This window comes from Euprymna scolopes, chromosome 38, assembly GCF_053919585.1.
Source record: "Euprymna scolopes isolate OS-2025 chromosome 38, ASM5391958v1, whole genome shotgun sequence".
In the NCBI taxonomy this organism is placed as follows: domain Eukaryota; kingdom Metazoa; phylum Mollusca; class Cephalopoda; order Sepiida; family Sepiolidae; genus Euprymna; species Euprymna scolopes.
In genome coordinates, this window is record NC_136519.1 from 56,068,906 (window position 1) to 56,092,832 (window position 23,927).

Consider the following 23,927-nt stretch of genomic DNA (forward strand, 5'->3'; position numbering starts at 1 on the left):
TTGCATTTTTTATTACTTTCTTACAATGGTTGCTGGCAGTCCTGAAAGCGGCTTTAGTTTTCATACATCTATTACGTTTGAAGCAGTGGAAAAAGTGATTTCTGTGCGCAATGGCAGCAGCACATTCTGGAGAGAACCATGGCTGGCTGTTAGGTTTTTGCTGAAACTTTTTCGAGGGTATGAAACGGTCAATACCTACAATTAACCATTTTGTCAGGTCTAATACTATAGAGGATGCATCCTTTTTAAACATGGAATGCAGAGGTAGATCAGATATAAATGTACGGAAGCTATCCCAGTCAGCCTTAGTGTATCGATATACTGTACGATGGAGAGGTACGTCTGGGGACTTATTACATTTCATTTTTATCTTAATTGATGCAACAGAGGTGACAGAACAGAAACTGAACATAGTTCAGGGCAAGTTGTGAGAAAAAGGTCTAGTAGGCTCGCATACTGGCTGTCATTGTCGGGCACACGGGTGGGTTCCTGAACAATCTGAGTGAGATCATAGGCAATGGAGAAATCATGACAGAACCTCCCCTCATCATCGGTCTTGTTAGAGTGGGTCAACCATTCGATGTTGTGAACATTAAAGTTACCACATACGTGCATGTTAGCTGAAGGATAAGCAGATAGGACTTGGTCAATTTTCTCAGATATGCTTTGAAAGATAGTATCTCCGCTCTTATCTCTTTTCTAACTGCTTACAAACTTATTGAGCTTTACTTACCCTCTTTATCCAGTAACAATGAAATAGCAATGTCCTCAAATCAATTTAAGGAGTGTAACTATTCAACATATATATAACCTCTACAAACAAACCCAGTAACATTAACAAACCACACAGGGTCGCAGAAATACCTGGATTAGGACCCAGGCGCGGAGCAAACCCTCTCAGTGCTGACGGACCCAGTAGATCTTCCCAGATCATCCGCCTAGGAGAAGGAAAACCCTGAAACTAAACCAAAGGGGAGGGAGGCCTCTTCAGTCTTGGATGACAAACTTCCTAGAGCTGGTGACTCAAACAAATTACCGGTTTGCAAACCTAAGCTTATAAGTAGTAGATAGGCTCTGTCTATCGCCCGGCTTCCATACTCCTTCTTTGCCTATTAGTCAGGCACAGAGACGCTATCACAGTGATTTGACAGAAACACTCACTGGTAGATCTTGTTTTTGTCTAGGGCAATGAACGCTATTTTTCCCACTTCCAACACATCCCACCCCTCAAAACTGGGCACTTGGGAGTACTTGAGTACCACATATGCCTATGCAATTAGATTGGGTTGACCTTCTTCTGATGGGTTGAGGGTACCGGATTGACAGTTCCTGGCTGCTGTTTCTGACTAGTAGTACTGGGGCCCTAACTTTTTGATAGCGTTTAGAGTGGCTGCTTCATCAACAGTTGTATAATATCGGGATCTTTGTAGTGCCATGTCGCGCATGGAAAGGGACCCTGCACTCATCCTCGGTGGGCTTTCCTGAGGCTACAATCCTAGTTGAACAAAGGTTAGCTGATGGTCTACTTGTCTTGCATGTCTGATACTCTGCATAACCTCTTGTTCAGCTCCCCCTTACCTAAACTGAAACTCTTTAAAAAATATGATAACAGTACAATAAAAAAATAAGCTTCAGCCAGGCTTAGGGTCAAACAAATCCAATTTGCCTCCTCCCTTGAGGCTTGCATTCACGAACATCTGTGGGCTTAGAACTAATTTAGCTGATGTTGAAGCATTTCTCCTAACAAATACCCCGGATATCTTAGCACTAAGTGAGACTAACCTACACTCCTCTATCCCTTCTAACTACTTTAACATGCCTGGATATCTCCCACTCTGCCGTAAGGACTCTGACAGACATATGCATGGACTTGGAGTCTACATTCGTAATACGCTTCCCTTGACTAGAGAAACAAACCTAGAATTGGACGATCAAGCCTTTATGTGCTTTAGACTAAACATGCAAAATAACATTAGCTACTTTTATTTTTTCTACCTCTCTCACTCGACCCAGGACTGCACCATAATAAACAAAGTCTCTGACAGCATAGACACAGCACTCTCCCTCGACACTAGCACACTACTACATGTATTTGGCGACTTTAATGTCCACCACAAAAACTGGCTTGGATTCTCTACTTACACAGATGTAGCAGGCAGAACAACACATAGCTTCTCTATATCTCATTCCCTATCACAAATGGTTACGTTTCCAACTCTTTTCCCTGACCAGCAAGAACAACACGCATCACTTCTAGATCTGTTTTTGACCGCAGTTCCCGATGATTGTATAACAAATGCCGACAGCCCACTTGGGAACGCTGATCATGCAGTGATAATGGTTGAAATTGCCCTAAACTCTAGAGCCAAAACTGAAGAGCCAGGGCCCAAAACGAGATATTATAAAAAGGCTGACTGGGAAGCCATCAGAGATCTTATCAGAGATGCCCCATGGGGAAATATTTTTTCTCTTCCTGCTGAACAGTGCGTAAATGAGACCACTGAATGGTTCAAAATTGCAATTGAAGCACATGTTCCCATGCAGAAATTTTATAGCAAGCCCCACTCTCCCCAATGGTTTACTTCTACTTCCGCGGCTGCCATTGCTGAAAGGCAGCATACATACCACAGACTTAACCAACATAAGTCCAGTTCAAACAGACAGAAGTATATAGAAGCTAGAAGTAATGTTAAGAAAGAAATAGCGACAGCTAAGAGAGAATTTACTGAAACCACTAAAAAACGCATCGAAGCACAAAAATTAGGAACTCATGACTTCTGAAAAATCTATAATAGTGTAGTAAATAATGGGTGATCAACAATTCCCCCACTAACCAACAATCACGAGGTTGTTTGTTCAGCAACCAAGAAGGCTAACATGCTTGCCAGTCGGTTTGCCTCAAACTCCACATTGGACCCTTTCAATCACCCCCTACCTGACTTTTCTATGTGGACAGATGCCACGCTAGACAATCTGAAAATCACCCTGCTCAGGTGTATGCTATCATAAAAAATCTTGACACTTCAAAAGCATGTGGGCCCGATCTCATCCCAGCTGTGCTATTAAAAAAGTGCTCAGCCGAAGTAGCTCCAGTTCTCTCCAAACTCTACAACAAATGCCTTAATGAATCTTGCTTTGATGCCTGCTGGAAAACTGCTTCTGTAGTACCAGTATTCAAGAATTCTGGCGAAAGAACTGACCCATTAAATTATCGCCCCATTAGTCTCCTCCCACTTTTTGTCAAAATATTTGAGACCTTAATTAACCATTAACTTACAAATGCTAAACTTCTGATTGACCAACAATATGGATTTAGATATGCCCGTTCCACAGCAGACATCCTAACTGTAATCTCTGAACGTATATACCATTCACTAGACAATTTGGGGAAGGGCAGAATCTAAGGCTTTTGACAGGGTATGGCATGAGGGTTTTCTCAAGAAAATCAGATCATACGGCATCACTGGAAGAATACATAACATAATTAGATCCTTCTTAGATAAGAGAAAAATCCAGGTTGTCCTTGATGGTCGTACATCTAAACAGTGTGATATAAATGCGGGAGTGCCTCAGGGGTCTATCCTTAGGCCGCTATTGTTCCTAATATTTATTAATGACCTCCCTGACAAAACTGCCTCTGAGATGGGTATATATGCTGATGACACCACACTCTATAACAGGCATGACAGGAAAACAAATGAACACATAACTAAAGAAATGGCAAAAAACACTAGAGGACGACCTGCAATATGTAGTGGAATGGGGACATAAATGGATGGTCACATTCAATGCTGCCAAGACTAAACTGGTTTCCTTCAATAATTACAAGAAACCTCTGCCACCAATAGCGATGAGCAGTGACTCCCTGTCTGAGAGTACATCTTTCAAACTGCTTGGCCTAACGTTCACAGGAAACATGAGTGGGAACAATTATATTGAAAACATTGCTAGGGCCGCTGCGAAAAAGATAGGCTCTCTCTACCGTGCTAGAAAACTACTGACACCTGAAAGTATCCTGTACCTCTATAAGGCCACCATTCGCTCATGTATGGAGTATTGTTGTCACATTTGGGCTGGTGCATCTGCTACTAGTCTCTTGTTCCTAGACAAGGTTCAAAAGAGAGTCGCCAATCTAAGCTTCAGCCTCTGTCCCATCGACGAAACGTTGCATCCCTCTGCCTGTTCTACAAGTATTTTAATGGTGAATGCTCTGACGAACTGCAGACACTTGTGCCCCCACGACGTAGACACTCTCGACAAACCCGACAGGCAGCTAAATCCCACCCCCACACAGTAGAGATCCCTAGATGTAAAAGGTCTTTCTACTCCAGTAGTTTCTTCCCCAGAACCGCTAAACTTTTGAATTCCATTCCTGGTCCCTGCTTCTCCAACTGTACTGATGTGCAGAAGTTCAAGTGTAATGTGAACCGACATCTTTCTGCCCAAATCCCTAGATAGTACCCCAGTAGTTGTTGTCCCTGAAAGTAGTCTCCTACACCAAAGTGGCAATGTGCCTTGTTTTGGGTGAAAATGTAATAATAAAAAAAGAAAAAAAAATATTTACTAAAGAAAACTCCCGATCTTTATTAAATATTCCCTCTTCCATGAGCGATCTACTGAGTCTGTCAACACAAAAAAATGTTATTAAAATAAACAATAACACTTTAGTTACAGTTGCGATTATTTTTGGCAAATTCTTAAAGACTTAGACTTTTTCAACCCTGTGTTTTCAACAAAAAAATAACACGATGAACAAGCAAAGGTCCGATCGGTAAAAGTTCTTGAGATATCATTATGATTAGAATGTTAGATGAAAGTCCTTCGTTGAATTAATGAGATTAGAAGGTGAAAGTCTTGTGTGAAAATAATGACTTTATTTCAAGGTTTGTGTTTCAATTGGCAAAGTTCGCCTAATTCAAAAGTCCCATGAGGAAAAAGTAGTCTGTTGTTATTAATTCTTATAGAAAATATACAGAATAGGTGCGTGTGTGTATAAGTGTGACTTTTGAGTGCCTGCGTGGTGTATGTAATTATGGTTTCAACAGATTTGAAAACGATGACGAGATGAAAACGAGAGGCATGTTCTCGTATCACATTGGAGCGAGAAGAGAAGAAGAAAAAAGGGAAAAAGGAGGAAAGAAAGAATGTTTGTTGCGTTTAAATACTTTTTGGACCGGCTCTAAAACAAGATTACTATTGCTAATATTTTGGTTTTTGGAAAAGCGTTAGAAAGACAATCTTTTAAATTTTCTCATTAGTCGCTTGTGTCACATGATACTGTCTTCAACTACGTCCGCCAGAAATTTGTTCATTTTACTTTGGATTACTACTGCTAATATTTTGGTTTTTGGAAAAGCGTTAAAAAGACAATCTTTTAAATTTTCTCATAAGTCGCTTGTGTCACATGATACTGTCTTCAACTACGTCCACCAGAAATTTATTCATTTTACTTTTGATTACTACTGCTAATATTTTGGTTTTTGGAAAAGCGTTAGAAAGACAATCTTTTAAATTTTCTCATTAGTCGCTTGTGTCACATGATACTGTCTTCAACTACGTCCGCCAGAAATTTGTTCATTTTACTTTGGATTACTACTGCTAATATTTTGATTTTTGGAAAAGCGTTAAAAAGACAATCTTTTAAATTTTCTCATTAGTCGCTTGTGTCACATGATACTGTCTTCAACTACGTCCACCAGAAATTTATTCATTTTACTTTTGATTACTACTGCTAATATTTTGTTTTTTGGAAAAGCGTTAGAAAGACAATCTTTTAAATTTTCTCATTAGTCGCTTGTGTCACATGATACTGTCGTCAACTACGTCCGCCAGAAATTTGTTCATTTTACTTTGGATTACTACTGCTAATATTTTGATTTTTGGAAAAGCGTTAAAAAGACAATCTTTTAAATTTTCTCATTAGTCGCTTGTGTCACATGATACTGTCTTCAACTACGTCCACCAGAAATTTATTCATTTTACTTTTGATTACTACTGCTAATATTTTGTTTTTTGGAAAAGCGTTAGAAAGACAATCTTTTAAATTTTCTCATTAGTCGCTTGTGTCACATGATACTGTCTTCAACTACGTCCGCCAGAAATTTGTTCATTTTACTTTGGATTACTACTGCTAATATTTTGATTTTTGGAAAAGCGTTAAAAAGACAATCTTTTAAATTTTCTCATTAGTCGCTTGTGTCACATGATACTGTCTTCAACTACGTCCACCAGAAATTTATTCATTTTACTTTTGATTACTACTGCTAATATTTTGGTTTTTGGAAAAGCGTTAGAAAGACAATCTTTTAAATTTTCTCATTAGTCGCTTGTGTCACATGATACTGTCTTCAACTACGTCCGCCAGAAATTTGTTCATTTTACTTTGGATTACTACTGCTAATATTTTGATTTTTGGAAAAGCGTTAAAAAGACAATCTTTTAAATTTTCTCATTAGTCGCTTGTGTCACATGATACTGTCTTCAACTACGTCCGCCAGAAATTTGTTCATTTTACTTTGGATTACTACTGCTAATATTTTGATTGTTGGAAAAGCGTTAAAAAGACAATCTTTTAAATTTTCTCATTAGTCGCTTGTGTCACATGATACTGTCTTCAACTACGTCCGCCAGAAATTTGTTCATTTTACTTTGGATTACTACTGCTAATATTTTGATTTTTGGAAAAGCGTTAAAAAGACAATCTTTTAAATTTTCTCATTAGTCGCTTGTGTCACATGATACTGTCTTCAACTACGTCCGCCAGAAATTTGTTCATTTTACTTTGGATTACTACTGCTAATATTTTGATTTTTGGAAAAGCGTTAAAAAGACAATCTTTTAAATTTTCTCATTAGTCGCTTGTGTCACATGATACTGTCTTCAACTACGTCCGCCAGAAATTTGTTCATTTTACTTTGGATTACTACTGCTAATATTTTGATTTTTGGAAAAGCGTTAAAAAGACAATCTTTTAAATTTTCTCATTAGTCGCTTGTGTCACATGATACTGTCTTCAACTACGTCCGCCAGAAATTTGTTCATTTTACTTTGGATTACTACTGCTAATATTTTGATTTTTGGAAAAGCGTTAAAAAGACAATCTTTTAAATTTTCTCATTAGTCGCTTGTGTCACATGATACTGTCTTCAACTACGTCCACCAGAAATTTATTCATTTTACTTTTGATTACTACTGCTAATATTTTGGTTTTTGGAAAAGCGTTAAAAAGACAATCTTTTAAATTTTCTCATTAGTCGCTTGTGTCACATGATACTGTCTTCAACTACGTCCGCCAGAAATTTGTTCATTTTACTTTGGATTACTACTGCTAATATTTTGATTTTTGGAAAAGCGTTAAAAAGACAATCTTTTAAATTTTCTCATTAGTCGCTTGTGTCACATGATACTGTCTTCAACTACGTCCACCAGAAATTTATTCATTTTACTTTTGATTACTACTGCTAATATTTTGGTTTTTGGAAAAGCGTTAGAAAGACAATCTTTTAAATTTTCTCATTAGTCGCTTGTGTCACATGATACTGTCTTCAACTACGTCCGCCAGAAATATGTTCATTTTATTTTTATTGTGAGAAAAGCGTGTGGACGTATTTGAAATTATGTCGTTTCTGGAAGAACTTATTTTTGTGCAAAATATGTGGGGAAATTGAAATGAAGAATTATTTGCGCGCAAGCATGTGTGTGTGTGTGTGCGTGTGTGAGTGTGTGTGTGTGTGTGTGTGTGTGTGTGAACACAAATCCCCCCCCTCCCCATTGGAAAAAAGATATAAAACTGTTTTTCTCTATTTTTCTTCAATAGTAGGTTCTGTAAGAGGTTGCTTCAGTGGGGGAATGATTTGAAAATCTTCTATGTATGCCGCTTTAAGTCGTTTCAACGCGATAGTGTCTCTTTTCCCGTTTTTTTTAAACCGTGAAATATGTATACTGCCTGTTCAGAACTGGGTATGAACCCGAATAATTTGAACAAAATGGCTTTTTTACTGAGTCGTTTCTGACAAATACGTGTTTGGTGGTGTGAAGGTCTTTTGGGATATAGGATTATCTGTCTGTCCTCCTGGTGGGTGTGAAGTTTAGACAAGGCATTTTGCCTTTCAACTTTGTTGAATCTATCGACAATAGTCAGGATGTGGGTGTGTCCCTTTGAAGTGGGTAATGGTCCTACCGAATCGATGTAGATGTTGGTGAATCTAGCATCGAGTGTGCTAAAAGAACTCAGTGGTGATTTTGTGTGTCTGTGAATTTTGTTCTTTTGACAAGGTATGCACGTCTTAGTTCAATTTCAAATATCTGTGTTCATATTCAGCCACACAAAACGTTGCGTAATTAGTTTTAGAGTAACTCTTTTTCCTGGGTGAGATAAATTCTGAAGGTGTTGGAAAATTTGTTGTCTGAGGCTAGGTGATATGTACGGTCGTGTTTATTTCTTTGCTGTGTCACAATAAATAATCGCTGTACTGAAAGGTATGGGCATTTTTTTAAGGATGTGTTTTCCTGAACATTTTTAAGCGTTGTGTCTGATTTCTGTTCTCGTGCTATCAATTCCATGCTTGCCCTATGTCTGAATACACTTTAAGTAAAATTTCAAATGTTTAGATCAGAAATTGGCTGAGTAATTTGGTAGAGACTGCAGAGGTCAATTTTTTTTTTTTAAATTTTGACCCCAATTTTGACTCCTTAACATTTATTGTTTTGAGCTCAAATCAAATTAAAAAGTTTAATCCAAATCATTGACGTTTGACCTCTTCACGGCCAAATTTCTGGCTGAAACGGATTAAAAAGATTTTCTAAAATCTCAATACTCCTTATGTCAGATCTCGAGCCTGTAGACTGAAAATTGACAAAGTAGTTTGGTAGGAAAATGCACACACACACACACACACACACACACACACACACACACACACAGACAATTTCACTTTTATAGATATATAGATTAAATATTATATAATATTTTTATTGTGTAATATCATTGTTAATGAACCCACTCAGGTACCTGATGCTGACGGACAATTTGAAATTCTTGTAGATTTTTCTCTAACAACATACTCTAAACTGTGCTCATCCTTAGTTCTGTCTTCACTAGTATCTTCTGATCACCCAGTTGTTTCAATAAAAGTAAAACCAATGTGTAACAAAACCCCAAACAGTGCATCAATACTTGATGGCTGGGACAGTTTCTGAACGTTGTTCATATTGGAACTACTTTTACGCTCTATGTTTAAAAAGAACACGCCCTCTATAACATCCAACAACTCATTGGTTAACTGACAGCATAGACAACTACATACCCTCCAAGAAATTGCAATAGAAACCAAACAGCGAACCATAATATACCCCTCAGTGCTGCCACCATTACTCTTAGAAAGCACTACTTCAATTACTTTAAGTGTAATCGATGTTTAGAAACTAAAGTCACCTTTAGGACTGGCAGCAATCATTACTGCAAAAGGATTATATAAATGTGAGCAAATCATATCAATCAAGTCCAAAGTAGAAGAACACAGGATCGCATGAGTTTTGATGAATAACAAACAAGGTCCTGAACAAATGTGTGTTCTCTATCCAACCATCAAAGCAGGTATGAGATGATTTTGTCAACAGCTGACAAAGCCAAATTCTACCAAAAACTTTGCATCAAACTCAACCCTATACGATCAGGGCTACCTACCGCCCTCATTTCCTCAAAAGACCCAAAATAATCTGCTCAAGATGTTGCCACACTCGTCAAGAACCTTGATGCTAACAAAGTCATCGTCCTGATAATATTCCAGCCAGAATACTAAAAAAACTGCAACCATAACTAGCATCTATTCTTGCAAAACTATTCAATGGATGCCTAAAGTAGAATTGTTTCCTAACATCTTGAAAAATATCATTCATCTGCTTAGTATCTAAAAACACTGGAGATTGGTCTTCTGCATCTCAGTACAGACTAATTAGACCTATGCATCATGAGTAAGTTGCTTGAATCCGTGCTAAATAGAGAAATTATCAACCACCTCAGCAAAAACAATTTAATCAGTAACAAGCAATATGGTTTCCATCTTGTAAGATCTACAGCTGATGTGGTGACTGTAATTTCACATAGGATCAGTGAATCTATGGACAGAGGCTTCTCTAGAGCAATAGCTCTTGGCATATCAAAGGCATATGATAGGGTTTAGCATAAAGGTCTACTTGATAAGATATCCAGCTATGGAATATCTGGAAATGTCTTCTCAACCATCGAATGTTTTCTCTTCAATAGGTTTATTACAAGTAGTTGTCGATGGCAGAAGTCTGAACCTCAAATTATCAATGCTGGTGTGGCCAAAGCATCCATCCTGGACCCATCTCTTTTCCTTATCGTCATCAATAATTTTCCAAATCATATTCTAAGTTCATTCGTTGAAATATACACAGGCAATACTACCATCTATGGTAACACTTTAAAGACCAACAATGACCAACATTCCCCTGAGTCTCTATCTTCCAATATTCATGTGGTGCAATGGGGCAAAAAGTTGGCTGGTTAATTTTAACGCATCAAAAACCAAACTTCTATCTTTTCACCATGAATGCTCTGAAGCCACTTGGTCACAATTTATATGATTGGCTCTCATATCAAAGAAGCACCATGCTTCAACTAGTGTCTGAGACTGACTTTCACCTCTGATCTGAAATGGAAGATTTACATAAAATCTGTTAAGGTCGCTGGAAAAATGGTTGCATCATTCCACTGCCCAAGAAAGTATTTCACTCTTGGTGCAATCCTCTACCTGTATAAGAGACAGATACATCCTAAGATGGAGTACTGTTGCCACATCTAGGCAGGAGCTACTCATAGCACCCTATCCTGCTTTGATAGTGTTCAAAACCGACCTCAAAACCTAGTAGGTGATGTCCTTTCTGAGTTTGGACTTTCAGGATCATTTATGTCTGTATGACCAGTCTATCGTCTCTTATCCATTGGTTCCAACAGAGCAGAGTCCAAATTACAACTATTGCTTTACTTTAACAGTATTTGTTTCTATCAGAAACAAATACTTTATCAACACAAGAAATTCAGATTTTTTCATTGTTTTGAAAATTTGCAGCAGTAGTTTCACTTAAATAACTTTAATTTCTAAACTAATGATCCGATTGGGTTCAAATTTTGACAAGCACAATTTGAAGGCTAGTACTTTATAAAATCTGATAGACTATTTTAGTGGAACGAGGACTTATTTAGTGATGTGTTACAATGACTGATTTTCTATGCTATTGGCATTTATGTAGGCTTTGAATTTTCATGGCTGTCACATATAAGGCACAAAGCCTTTTTTTCCCAAATTGCAAATGGCAGACAAAACATACAACATATTGCATGTAATTAATTTGAATTTACATCACATAGACAAGATTTTATTCAAGTATTAAAATGTAAACTTTAAAAGCCAAATTATTTCTGATAATCTTTTCTTTTTCTTTTGCAGTTAAAATGCGGCCATATGAATAATATATATTCTTTGATTCTTGATAAAGTCTTTTCCTCACTTCATATGGATTCAGCCACACGAATATCAAATACAACGATGGAAATTCTGAAGAACTCTTTCTTTCATTTCTCAGTCTTGCAAGATTAATAAACTGAGTGATTCCTCTGCCATTAATCTAGTTCTATGCAATCTACACACGAAACAAAGACCGGAAGATCACTGTAGACAAGGTTGCTTCATCTGACTCATTCTACAACCAATGAAAAACAAAGAATATCTTTTAATACTTAAGTCTTAAGCAATTTAATGAAAAGTTAGAGTTAACATGTATATTTAATCCATAGAGAGTAAAAAAAAAATAATTTCAGGAATCAAATTGTGAAATCAACGATGGTGTAAACGTAAGGAGATGGTGTAAACCTCAATTGCTTCAATATAGAAAAGTTATACAAAACTTCACGCAATGGATACACAATAGAAAGTTCATTAAAGTGTTTTATGACAAAGCTAATCAGTTTACATAGATATAGATATAACTTATCAAAAATATTTTTTCATGCATTGAAATACACAATTTGCATTGTAATTCAGTAACAAAGTTTGAGAGCTTAAAAAATAGTATTCACATTTAAAATTAGAATATTGAAAAATAAAATGGCTGAAAATAAAAATATAAAAAAGAATTATGCTAACAAAAGTGTTTGTCAATATTGTGGAATTACTTTTAAACGTTTAGATCTACATGAACCAAGTTGCAAAGAAAAATCGATAAAAGTAGAAAACTGTTCATCTATCTCAGACAATGGAGAAGAAGAAGAAGAAGAAGAAGGAGAAGAAGAAGAAAGAAAAAGAAATAAATGTCGCTACTGTAGAGTTACTTTTAAACGTTTAGATCTACATGAACCAAGTTGCAAAGAAAAATCGATAAAAGTAGAAAACTGTTCATCTATCTCAGACAATGGAGAAGAAGAAGAAGAAGGAGAAGCAGAAGAAAGAAAAAGAAATAAATGTCGCTACTGTAGAGTTACTTTTAAACGTTTAGATCTACATGAACCAAGTTGCAAAGAAAAATCGATAAAAGTAGTAAACTGTTCATCTATCTCAGACAATGGAGAAGAAGAAGAAGAAGAAGGAGAAGCAGAAGAAAGAAAAAGAAATAAATGTCGCTACTGTAGAGTTACTTTTAAACGTTTAGATCTACATGAACCAAGTTGCAAAGAAAAATCGATAAAAGTAGAAAACTGTTCATCTATCTCAGACAATGGAGAAGAAGAAGAAGAAGAAGGAGAAGAAGAAGAAAGAAAAAGAAATAAATGTCGCTACTGTAGAGTTACTTTTAAACGTTTAGATCTACATGAACCAAGTTGCAAAGAAAAATCGATAAAAGTAGAAAACTGTTCATCTATCTCAGACAATGGAGAAGAAGAAGAAGAAGAAGGAGAAGCAGAAGAAAGAAAAAGAAATAAATGTCGCTACTGTAGAGTTACTTTTAAACGTTTAGATCTACATGAACCAAGTTGCAAAGAAAAATCGATAAAAGTAGAAAACTGTTCATCTATCTCAGACAATGGAGAAGAAGAAGAAGAAGAAGGAGAAGCAGAAGAAAGAAAAAGAAATAAATGTCGCTACTGTAGAGTTACTTTTAAACGTTTAGATCTACATGAACCAAGTTGCAAAGAAAAATCGATAAAAGTAGAAAACTGTTCATCTATCTCAGACAATGGAGAAGAAGAAGAAGAAGAAGGAGAAGAAGAAGAAAGAAAAAGAAATAAATGTCGCTACTGTAGAGTTACTTTTAAACGTTTAGATCTACATGAACCAAGTTGCAAAGAAAAATCGATAAAAGTAGAAAACTGTTCATCTATCTCAGACAATGGAGAAGAAGAAGAAGAAGAAGGAGAAGCAGAAGAAAGAAAAAGAAATAAATGTCGCTACTGTAGAGTTACTTTTAAACGTTTAGATCTACATGAACCAAGTTGCAAAGAAAAATCGATAAAAGTAGAAAACTGTTCATCTATCTCAGACAATGGAGAAGAAGAAGAAGAAGAAGGAGAAGCAGAAGAAAGAAAAAGAAATAAATGTCGCTACTGTAGAGTTACTTTTAAACGTTTAGATCTACATGAACCAAGTTGCAAAGAAAAATCGATAAAAGTAGAAAACTGTTCATCTATCTCAGACAATGGAGAAGAAGAAGAAGAAGAAGGAGAAGAAGAAGAAAGAAAAAGAAATAAATGTCGCTACTGTAGAGTTACTTTTAAACGTTTAGATCTACATGAACCAAGTTGCAAAGAAAAATCGATAAAAGTAGAAAACTGTTCATCTATCTCAGACAATGGAGAAGAAGAAGAAGAAGAAGGAGAAGCAGAAGAAAGAAAAAGAAATAAATGTCGCTACTGTAGAGTTACTTTTAAACGTTTAGATCTACATGAACCAAGTTGCAAAGAAAAATCGATAAAAGTAGAAAACTGTTCATCTATCTCAGACAATGGAGAAGAAGAAGAAGAAGAAGGAGAAGAAGAAGAAAGAAAAAGAAATAAATGTCGCTACTGTAGAGTTACTTTTAAACGTTTAGATCTACATGAACCAAGTTGCAAAGAAAAATCGATAAAAACAAAAGTAGAAAATCAATTAGATTTTGAGAATTTGAATTTCCCAGAATCAAAATCAGGATTAAAACAAGAAAAACTAGATCTCCTTACGTTTACTGAATTTTGTACAAGTGTAAAACTAAAAAAACCTGATATTATCTGTGCTATTGATGTCATTAACGACTTGATGGGAAACATTTTAAGAAAATTAAAATCTTCATTGCCACTAAAATGGGAAATATTGAATAGTGGATCATATTATTCGCACGTCAAGGTAAGTTTATTTTTGTCTACAACTTTTTTTTTTGTTACAACTTTTTTTGTTAGAACGTTTTTTGTCTACAACACTCAGTGAATAAAACAGAATTGTCTAAATAAGGTTTGTAATATTTTTGTATTTCTCTTTTTTTTTTTTTTACTATTGTTGCCTAAAGTTATGAAGTATCTACAGATACATGTTTGCTACTACTGGACACTATATAACTCAGAAAAACAATGTATACTGTAGAATATAATACTAAGGAATTCCATTGAGAATTACACTAAGGACATAATTCTCACCTATTAACTTCTCTATTATTTATCATACCTTAGAATTTTTGGAAATTGTAAATTGCTTATAACTTTCCTATCATAATTTCCTTTTTATTTTTCATTAAGTACTTAAGTACTTTCCCATTTCCTGATAACTTTCCTATCACTGATCAATCTATTTAAACTTCCCAATTCCTCTAATCATTCCTATTATTTCTTATACCTTATAAATTTTATCTAATTCCTAATTGCTTATGACTTTGATAAGACATGCCATTCTCTTATTTCCCAATTCCTATTTAGTTTTCTCTTAGTTCTCAAACCTTTAGGTAATTCCCAATTGATTATAACTTTCCCATCACTTCTCATTAGACTTTATATTTCACAATTTTTATTAAAGCTCCTATTATTTCTTATGACCCTACATAACTCAAGAAAACAATGCATAATGTAGACTAAGGAATTCAATAGAGAATTGTAAGCAAAAAGGAATTCTCTCCTGGGTTTAAGAACTTAGATGTTCTCACTTTCAGGGTCCCTTCTAGATACATGTTTGACTCTAAATACATCAAGGAGACAATGTTAATGTAGACTAGTGGTGCACAAACACTGCATCAGAACACACTGGTGCATTTTTAGATTTTCAGGTGCTCTTCATTGTATTCCTCTAAAAATTTATCCAAAACAAATGGATACTAAGTTATATAATTTCTTTATGAAGACTTTTCTGATAGTCATAAGTTACTTTTATTGCAACAAGCTTTTGGTTTGCAAGTTTTTTGAAGGAGTATGAGCAATGTGAACTTGTTGATAGTGTCATGTTCTTGCCAAGAAAGAGGAAATAAACAGTGGGCGATCCTTTTTATAATTTCTTGTCAAGTGCTCAGCTCGCCTGAGAGATGGCCTCTTATTGGATAAACTAGAAAGGAAGTGAAATGCTTGTACTAGTCAACACCGATCTTAGAAATTAACCATAGATTTCAAATTGCTATGGTGGCTGATTGTAATTGGTTGTAGTGCCACAGTTACAAGTGTAATTGTCGGGTTATCTCTCTATATAATAAAACAGATGCAGGTTATCTTCTCTGGTTTACAACAACAGATGGCACATACAAATGTATTATGGTTACACTATTAGCCATTACCTTATTTAACTATAGAACGACATTTTAGACACATTAATTCATAATATTAAAACATTACATTTACTCCTAGGAGTGACATTATCATCATCGTCATAACCTACAAAGGAAGTAGTTCCCATTTTACCCCCTATTCGTCAAGTACTTCCAGGTTCCTCTCTTACACCGCATTTTTCTCATATGGTACTTAAATTTAGGCCCTTTCTTACATAACTGATCTATTCATTATTTGACATGACATTTACCTTCTGTTCTTCTATACTAAAAGTACTAACGTCCCCCACACTTGTTTCTCTAATATGAGCCATTCAACTATTAATGGATTGAAACATTTCCTTTTAATTAACAAACACTTCACCAACTTACTGTCCTCGATTACTAATACAGACATATAATTACATTTTAGCCAACTATCATAATCCAACAGTTTGATTTGTTTTTCCCCCTATACAGTTGTTTTTCTTACATATTATTGAAATGTACATAAACCCCTAAACAGTATGCTTTGCCTTTTTTCCTTATACTTTTTTTCCTTATACTTTTTTTCCTTTAAATTATCGAAATGTAAAGAAATCCCTACATTTGCTTTTATTTTGTGCTTCCTGTATTTTCTGGTTTATTTACATTTTTACACTTTCCGTTTTATTTTACATTTTTTTTATTATTATTTACAGATAAATACACGGACTGAGTTTCTTTCCATTTCCGTATTTACTGCCTTTGCTAACAATTATTTACTGACTATTTGTTTTATTTTTCACCTTTTCCTTTTGCCTAACCATTCATACCTAAACTCGCAAAAAAATCGATTTTCAAAGTAGATTTTATTAGCCTCTGTAGTTTAAAATATGATCTAAGCACCCACCTTTAATTTAGAATTAATTATTCACTTAGTTAAAGCGTAGAAAATTTAACAGCCGAAAATTGTAAAAAAGCAAGATACAACAGCAAAAAAAAACCCTAAAAAAAAACATTTATACACTAGAATTTAATTATCTACCAAGTTATATACTTTAGCGTACTAAAACAAAGGTTTTTTTTTTAATTACAAATTATTTTGTTCAAACTGGTTTTTACACACTGATTAAAAAAAATAAACAAATGGCCGCTTATCGCCTAACGGGCAAGGAGACTTAATTCCCCAAAAATTGGAAACAAATGACTTATTCTACCATTAACCCTAAGTCCGAGTTGCACACCCAAATTAATAACAGAAATGAAATAAAAAGAACTCAAACGCAATTTCAGCATGTATAAAAGATACTTGAATTTTACTGCATTTGGTATCAGATATTTGTTGATTTTTTAAATTGTTTACAATTTCTTGAATGTTAATTATTCGACATTTTACCAAATGACTGTGTTGTTCCTACTTATTTGCCTCCCCAAAGAGCTAACATTCATGATTTTACTTATTTTTAATAATTTTTTCAACGTTTATTATTCCATTTAATTGTCAACATAAAGCCACCTTTTTTTTAATTTTAAGTTTATTGCATTTACTATGGTGCAAATATTAATAACCAACTCTTTTCCACCTGTGATAACAAATATATTTCCTAAAATAGCAAAGGTCGCTTTTTACCCCCCAAAAATGCACTCTGGATTGGGGAAACATTTTTTTTTTAATCTTCAATCTTAAAAGATTTCTTCTTCATTGACCAAGAACAGAAAAGATAAAATATAGTATCAGAACACATATTATACTTTAACGATAATTTTATTTGAAAAACTAAAAATAATACAAATAAACTGAAAATAAAAGGACATTGTAAAATTGGTGAATATTTAAATCATATTTTTCCTTCATTATAAAAGTTTTCAAAGCAACTACAAATATATTTGATTGTGCCTGGTGAACATGAAAAGTGCTGTCCAAGCCAAAAAAGTTAGAATGTCTTGAAATGAGGGATTATTTTAATAAATTTATATGAAAAACATGATTCTCCCACTTTAAATTCTAAAATATTTTATTCAAAATATTCACACGTAATCGTCTAAAAAAGTAGAATCTCACTTTTTGAAGGGGGGATTGCTAAGGGTCCTCATCTGCTTTTAAATATACTTATAATTTATTTTTAAAATTGACAAACTTGATGTTTTCCCTTTGGACGTATTCTCAAAGATTTTCATCATGTGGTATTTTCCCCTACATACCAATGTACCATTGTTACCTCCCCTCCCCGATCTCACCTTATTATTGGTTAAAAAAATCTATCAAGTAATTCACATATAAATTTGGTGTCTATGTTCTGCGGATTTAAAAATTTTTTTTTTATTTTGCAAATATTAATTCATCCTATATTTATGGAGAATTTATTCAGCAATATTCAATATTTAGGTATGCCATTATTGTGCTGCTTAATTTGTAACATATTTCAATTTAACGTTCATTATAACCACTGTTTCATTTTGTTGTGTCGTGGAACAACAGTGAAAATAAGAACAATCAACTCGAGGTTCGGTTAAGGAACAAGTGTATTAACAATAATGTACAAAGATAGGAAAGCGTGTATATCTGCTGGGCACTCGGCTAGCAGTTGAAGTGCAGTCACATCTCTCTCACCGGTGTTGGAATTACTAGCACTATTTATAGTGCTAATCGGTGTAAATTCCTTTGTTCAAGGAATGCCGGTATAACACATTTTATAATTTGTTTCTTGCAAAACAAAATATACACTCTATGAAAAACAGATAAAACTAGCTGATAAAACCTTACGTGAATTTTTTTGAGGGGGGGGGGGCACGCTTCCACTGAGCTGGTTAGCAGGTACTGCTAGTTAAGAATAATTCACACATAAAAATCGATAAATTTTTTTAAAATCAAGAAATCTTACATTGATGAATGTGAGCAAACCTCAAATGTGGAAAGTTGTTCTAGTAAGAAGGCAAAAGTGTGACTAACTTGTAAATATGATCCGAGTTATTTAAGCTTTATCTTTTCTTGGATCGAAAATATTGATAATCTCCAGCCAGTATGTTTACTTTGTGGAATAAAAAGAGCAGATGAATTAAAATAATGTCACCTTTAAATATGGTAGACATTTTTAAAGATTTATCCTCCATCTTGAAGATTCATCTAATTTTGATTACAAAACATAGATTTATTAACCAATCTGATTTTTTGGCTAATAAAGTCATATATTTTTGTAACAATTTGCCAGATCAGATTTAGAAAAGCAATTGTGTAGAAAAGTTTTAGATGGAATTAAATAAATTGAAAAAAATTGGAAGAAAAAAGGAATTACAAAGTTGTTTTTTGGAACTCTCAGATGAAATGTTTAACTGAATTTGATCCGTATATTATAGCCATCTTCAAAATTATGCTGTAAAAAATGGTTGAATCTGTTGAAGTTTAATAAGGGATTTAGATATGTCGTCTACAATATAAATTTATTTTCATTTACTGAATTTATAATTCCCTGTAATCCTCCTCTCATTCCCACTTTTATTTTGATATTTAAAATTTATCATTTTATAGGAATTAGTAATAAGATTTAATTTTTCGTATTACTAATTCCTATAAAATGGTAAATGGTTTCTTTTTCAATTTGTAGCAACATTGATATCTATCAACTTGAATATCGTATAACATCTTTTTCCTGACAAACCTTGGAGGAATCCATCTCTCTCTAAGCCATACACCATTCGATGAACAGTTTTGTCATGACTAGTTTGGTTGATCCGTGGCATTTACATTTCATGCACTTATTGAAGAAATGGTAGGGCAGGATAGAAGTGATAATGAACTGATTAGAGTATTTAGTTAAAAATGAAGACAAGAAAAGAAGTCTCATTCTAACATTTAAAAGCAACTTTATTGGTTATCTTCATTAGTAGTAGGGATATAGGAGAGAAACGAGTTGTATAGAGAAAAGGTTAGTCATTGAAAGTGTTCCTGTGTGAAAATGTAGATTAGAGATTAGACAAGCTTGTTGAAAGGGAAAAAAGTTCAGTGTATACGTGTTGAAGTTGGTAGTAGGAACATGCGTCCATGCATGGATAGGGGGCAAAAGATTAGCGAGTATGTGTATGTACCGCATGTGGAAGTCGGTGTTTGGAGATATTGATGTTGGCTTGTTTGTAGTGATGCTAGCCTGAAGCCAAAGAGCCAAGGCGAGGTTGTGCTCCAACAGAGGGGTGTGTTGTTAGCCAGAGCCAGGAAGAAAGAGAGGGAGTGTGGTGGCGGTTTCACATTTTATACACACGGTCACATGACTGAGAGCTAGCTTCTGATTGGACATGCCAGGAAGGAAGTGTATTTCAAAATCTTCAGCCGCAAGAATTTGCTCCTGCTTATGTTTGTTGCAAATTCGTCTGTTACAAATACCCCCTCATTTGGATTGGTTTTTGGAAGAAACCAAAAATGTTTATGGAAATAAAAGAGAGGTTTTTTATGTGGGTTGTCTTAGACAATGTTGTATATTAGAAAATTTGTAGTGAGGATTTTGGATGTATCGATCCATGACAGTTGCTTGTAAAATCTGCTTTTGTTAACACAAGGTTTGTTGCTTGTGACCGTGTTCAAATTTGTTTCGTAGAATTGTATAAAAATTTCTTTAAATTTAAACTATTCCAATCGGTGACGAATTGTTTTATTGACACAAAATGAAATCCGGTGGAAGTTGTGAAAAAATGTTTCGAGTATCCTTCAGTGAAGGTTATTTTGAATGGCTAGTCACTAGTAACGAATTTGTGTTTTGACATGAATGTTCGATGAACAGTTATTTACTTTTTCAATGAAAAGATCTTTTGTGTGTGTGCAAGATAAATTTGCAAGGAGAATGCTTCTTGTTGCAAAGAATATTTACACCACATGTGTGCAATGTTGTCAAGTTGACCCATTTTACTTTTTAAATATTCTCTGGGGTTAAGTAAGATTGCTTTATTATCATGGATATTTACACACGTGCGTTTAATAGCGTTGAGTTGACCAATCTTTTGTATTTGTTTAAATATCTGAGGTGAGCATTTTAGGAAACTGTAATAGGGAAAAGGCAGCTTGAAAACTGGTGAAAGTCCGATATTAGATATGTTTTCGTACACGAATAAAGCATCCACTCTTTTATTTTTAAGTGTTTTTATTATTATTTTTTTTTTTTAAATATATCTAGGTTTTAAAAATGTCCGGTGAAAGAAAAGATGTTTTTTTTTTGTTTTGTTCATTTCAGCGAAATGAATCTGGTTGAAACGTTTTATCATTTTCAGCCAAAATGTCTTCAGTGTTTCTCATGAAATGTGTTTGAGCTAAACTATTTTTAATTTTTTATTATGTGATACATGTCTGTTTGAAAATATTTCAGCCTTTTAAGTTTAAAGTGTTTGGCGAAAATATCTTGTTTTTCTTTTAGGTGAAAAGAATGTTTGGTAGTAGAACACTGATGAATAAGTGATGTTTGAATTGTTTTCACTTTTCAGTGAAAAGCGTGCCTGTTTGTTAAAACGTTCCTTTTTTTGTGGCGAGCAGGCGTTCTTTTTTTCTTTTTTTTAGGGACTGAGAAAAAAACAAAGTGTTATATCCCGTTTTGACGGTATATAATAACATGACAAAATACGCCGAGTGGAATGCGTAACAAAAAGGTTTATTCGTACTTCGAAATAATACACAATACAAAATGGCTGCTCGCCTTGAAGTTGATATACGCGTAAATGAAGGTAAAGGAAAAAGGTAACTTAACGTGTGTGAGCGGAACGCTCGTCCTGGGAGCTTGGTTAATCCTGACTACACTTGGAGAGTGCGAGACGGTCGGGCTAGTGCGTACCACTGAACTGCCTCCAAGACAATTCAAGACGCTCTTTTATACACCGTTTCGTATCCGGTGCTATCCGTAATTATGTCCCTTATAACACCTCCCCCTGAAGCTGAAATCTTCCCGATTTTAGCTTTAATATCGCTTCTGTTTAGGATCAGGACTTAAACGCCTGACGACTTTCCTTTTACATGTGCTCTTCCTTTTGGTCAGAGTTTCCTTTGGTAAAGAATTCTGTTCAGCCCGTGCGGTATGTTCAGGAGATACATTCATGGGTCCATGTATACCCACCGGTTTTGGAATGTCAAATGTGTCGCACAACGTTTCCATTGGGATTTCCTCTGTATTTTCCGAAATTCTGGAACGGATTTGATTAATATGTCTTTTACAGACAAAACTGGGACCTTGAATAGTATAGACCATGTTCCCAATTCTTTTCTTAACAATACCGTCCACCCAATGATTTTTCCATTCTGAAAATTTTTAAAATAAACTTTATCTCCTGGGGAATAGCACTTTACATTAAAGTTTTCTTTTCTGGTAACTTTCTTTTTATCCGGTAGAAGTCTATCGAAAATGGATCTAATTTTTCTGGCGAACATAAGTTCTGCAGGGGATGAATTTACATCATTGTTTGGATTTGGGGTTACTCTGTAGATCGCTAGAAATGTTTGTATTGTCCGCTCATCTGTGTCAATGTTCATGTTTTTCCTTAATGCCCACTTAAACGTGTCCACAAATTTTTCTGCCAACCCATTCAATCTAGGATGGTAAACAGGCGTCGTGATGTGCTGTATATCCATCCAGTGAGTTGCAGAATTCTCTAAATTCGTAACCTGTGAATGCTGTACCATTGTCACTCACTATGGTCTTTGGTACACCAAACCGGCTGAAAATTTCGTCAAGTGCACTTACAGTGTTCCTTGATGTTGGATGTCTGATCTTGAATATCTCCGGCCATTTGGAGAAAGAGTCCACTACAATTAAGTAAAAAAAACCTTTTAGGGGTCCAGCATAATCAATATGCAGTCGTGACCAGGGCAAGTCCGTCTTTGGCCATGGGGTCGTTTTTACAGGCGGATCTCGGGCTGCTAACTGACATCCTTTGCACGCTTTGACACAGTTTTCCACCTCTTTATCCATACCAGGCCAATACACGTAACCTCTAATTAGGGATTTCATCATTGAAATGCCAGGATGACCTGTGTGAAATTCGTTTAGCATTCTTTTTCGTAATACCTGTGGAATTACGATTCTATCGGCATACATAAGCACATCTTCGCAAATGGAAAAAGGTGTAATTTCTCTTGCCATCTTATTTCTTTCCGTCCGTCCTACTTGATTTTTCATTTGCTTTATAAAAACGTCTTTTGCAGCTTCTCTTTTAATCTCTTCTAGAGTTACCGGGAGTTCACGGATCATACTGCACATTGAATTTGAGCATTCGCTTTCATCTTTAAGAGCTGCAATTACCGTTTCTTCCAAACTTTCATTTCTTTTTGGAATCAACCTTGACAGTGCATCCGCGTGTCCTAACTTTTTTGATGACACATGCTCCATCTTAAACTGATAGTTTAAGAGAGTTACAGCCCATCGCTGTAGTCGATTTGCAGTATGCGTAGGGATGCCTTTCTTCGATCCAAATATCGTGATTAGTGGTTTATGATCCGTCTGTAATATGAAGTTTCGTCCATGGAGAAAACGGTTAAACTTTTTGACTCCAAATATTATTGAGAGAGCCTCCTTTTCAATCTGGCTGTAGTTTTTCTCAGCTGCAATCAAAGTTCTTGACGCGTGAGAGATTGCTTTTGTTGTTCCATCCTCATACTTGTGGAGTAATGCAGCACCAACTCCGTAATCACTGGCGTCCGTTGCCAGTACAATCTCTTTCTCTGGATCGAAATGTGCTAATGCCAGATCTGATAGTAAACATTTCTTAATTTTCTGGAAAGCAGATTCACATTCCTTTGTCCAATTCCATCTACTGCCTTTTTTTAGTAGCTCGTTAAGAGGAGCTCTCAAATTATGTACATTAGGGATGTATATCGCATAATATTGTACCAATCCCAGAAATGACTGTAGTTTTGATACTGAGTCTGGGGCAGGCATCTTATCAATTGCTTCGGTCCGTTGTGGATCTGGCCTTCGTCCATCTTTGTCAATTATTTGACCCAGGTATTTGATCCTTTTCATGAAGAAATCACATTTCTCCGGACTCAATCTGAAACCAAACCCCTCTATTCTCTTAAGTACTTCTCTGACGTGCTTCTTATGTTCTTGCAAATTACTGCTCTTTATCAAGATATCGTCAAGGTATGCCATCGCAAATTCCAACCCTGCGAGCATTGTATCCATTATCTGTTGAAACAAAGCAGGGGCGACCTTTAAGCCAAAAGGAAGCCTCTTTAGCTTGAAGATACCCTTGTGCGTATTAATACA

General features: G+C 35.2%; 1 protein-coding gene across 1 annotated transcript in view; it reads left to right on the forward strand.

Moving 5' to 3' along the window:
- Positions 1-23,927, forward strand: part of LOC145263158 (uncharacterized) — an 85,485-nt gene that overhangs the window by 42,082 nt on the left and 19,476 nt on the right. Inside the window, exon 2 of the mRNA XM_080120163.1 lies at positions 11,472-14,336. Within this exon, the coding sequence (XP_079976289.1) occupies positions 12,129-14,336 (2,208 nt within the window). The 5' untranslated portion in view covers positions 11,472-12,128. The remainder of the gene's footprint in view (positions 1-11,471; positions 14,337-23,927) is intronic.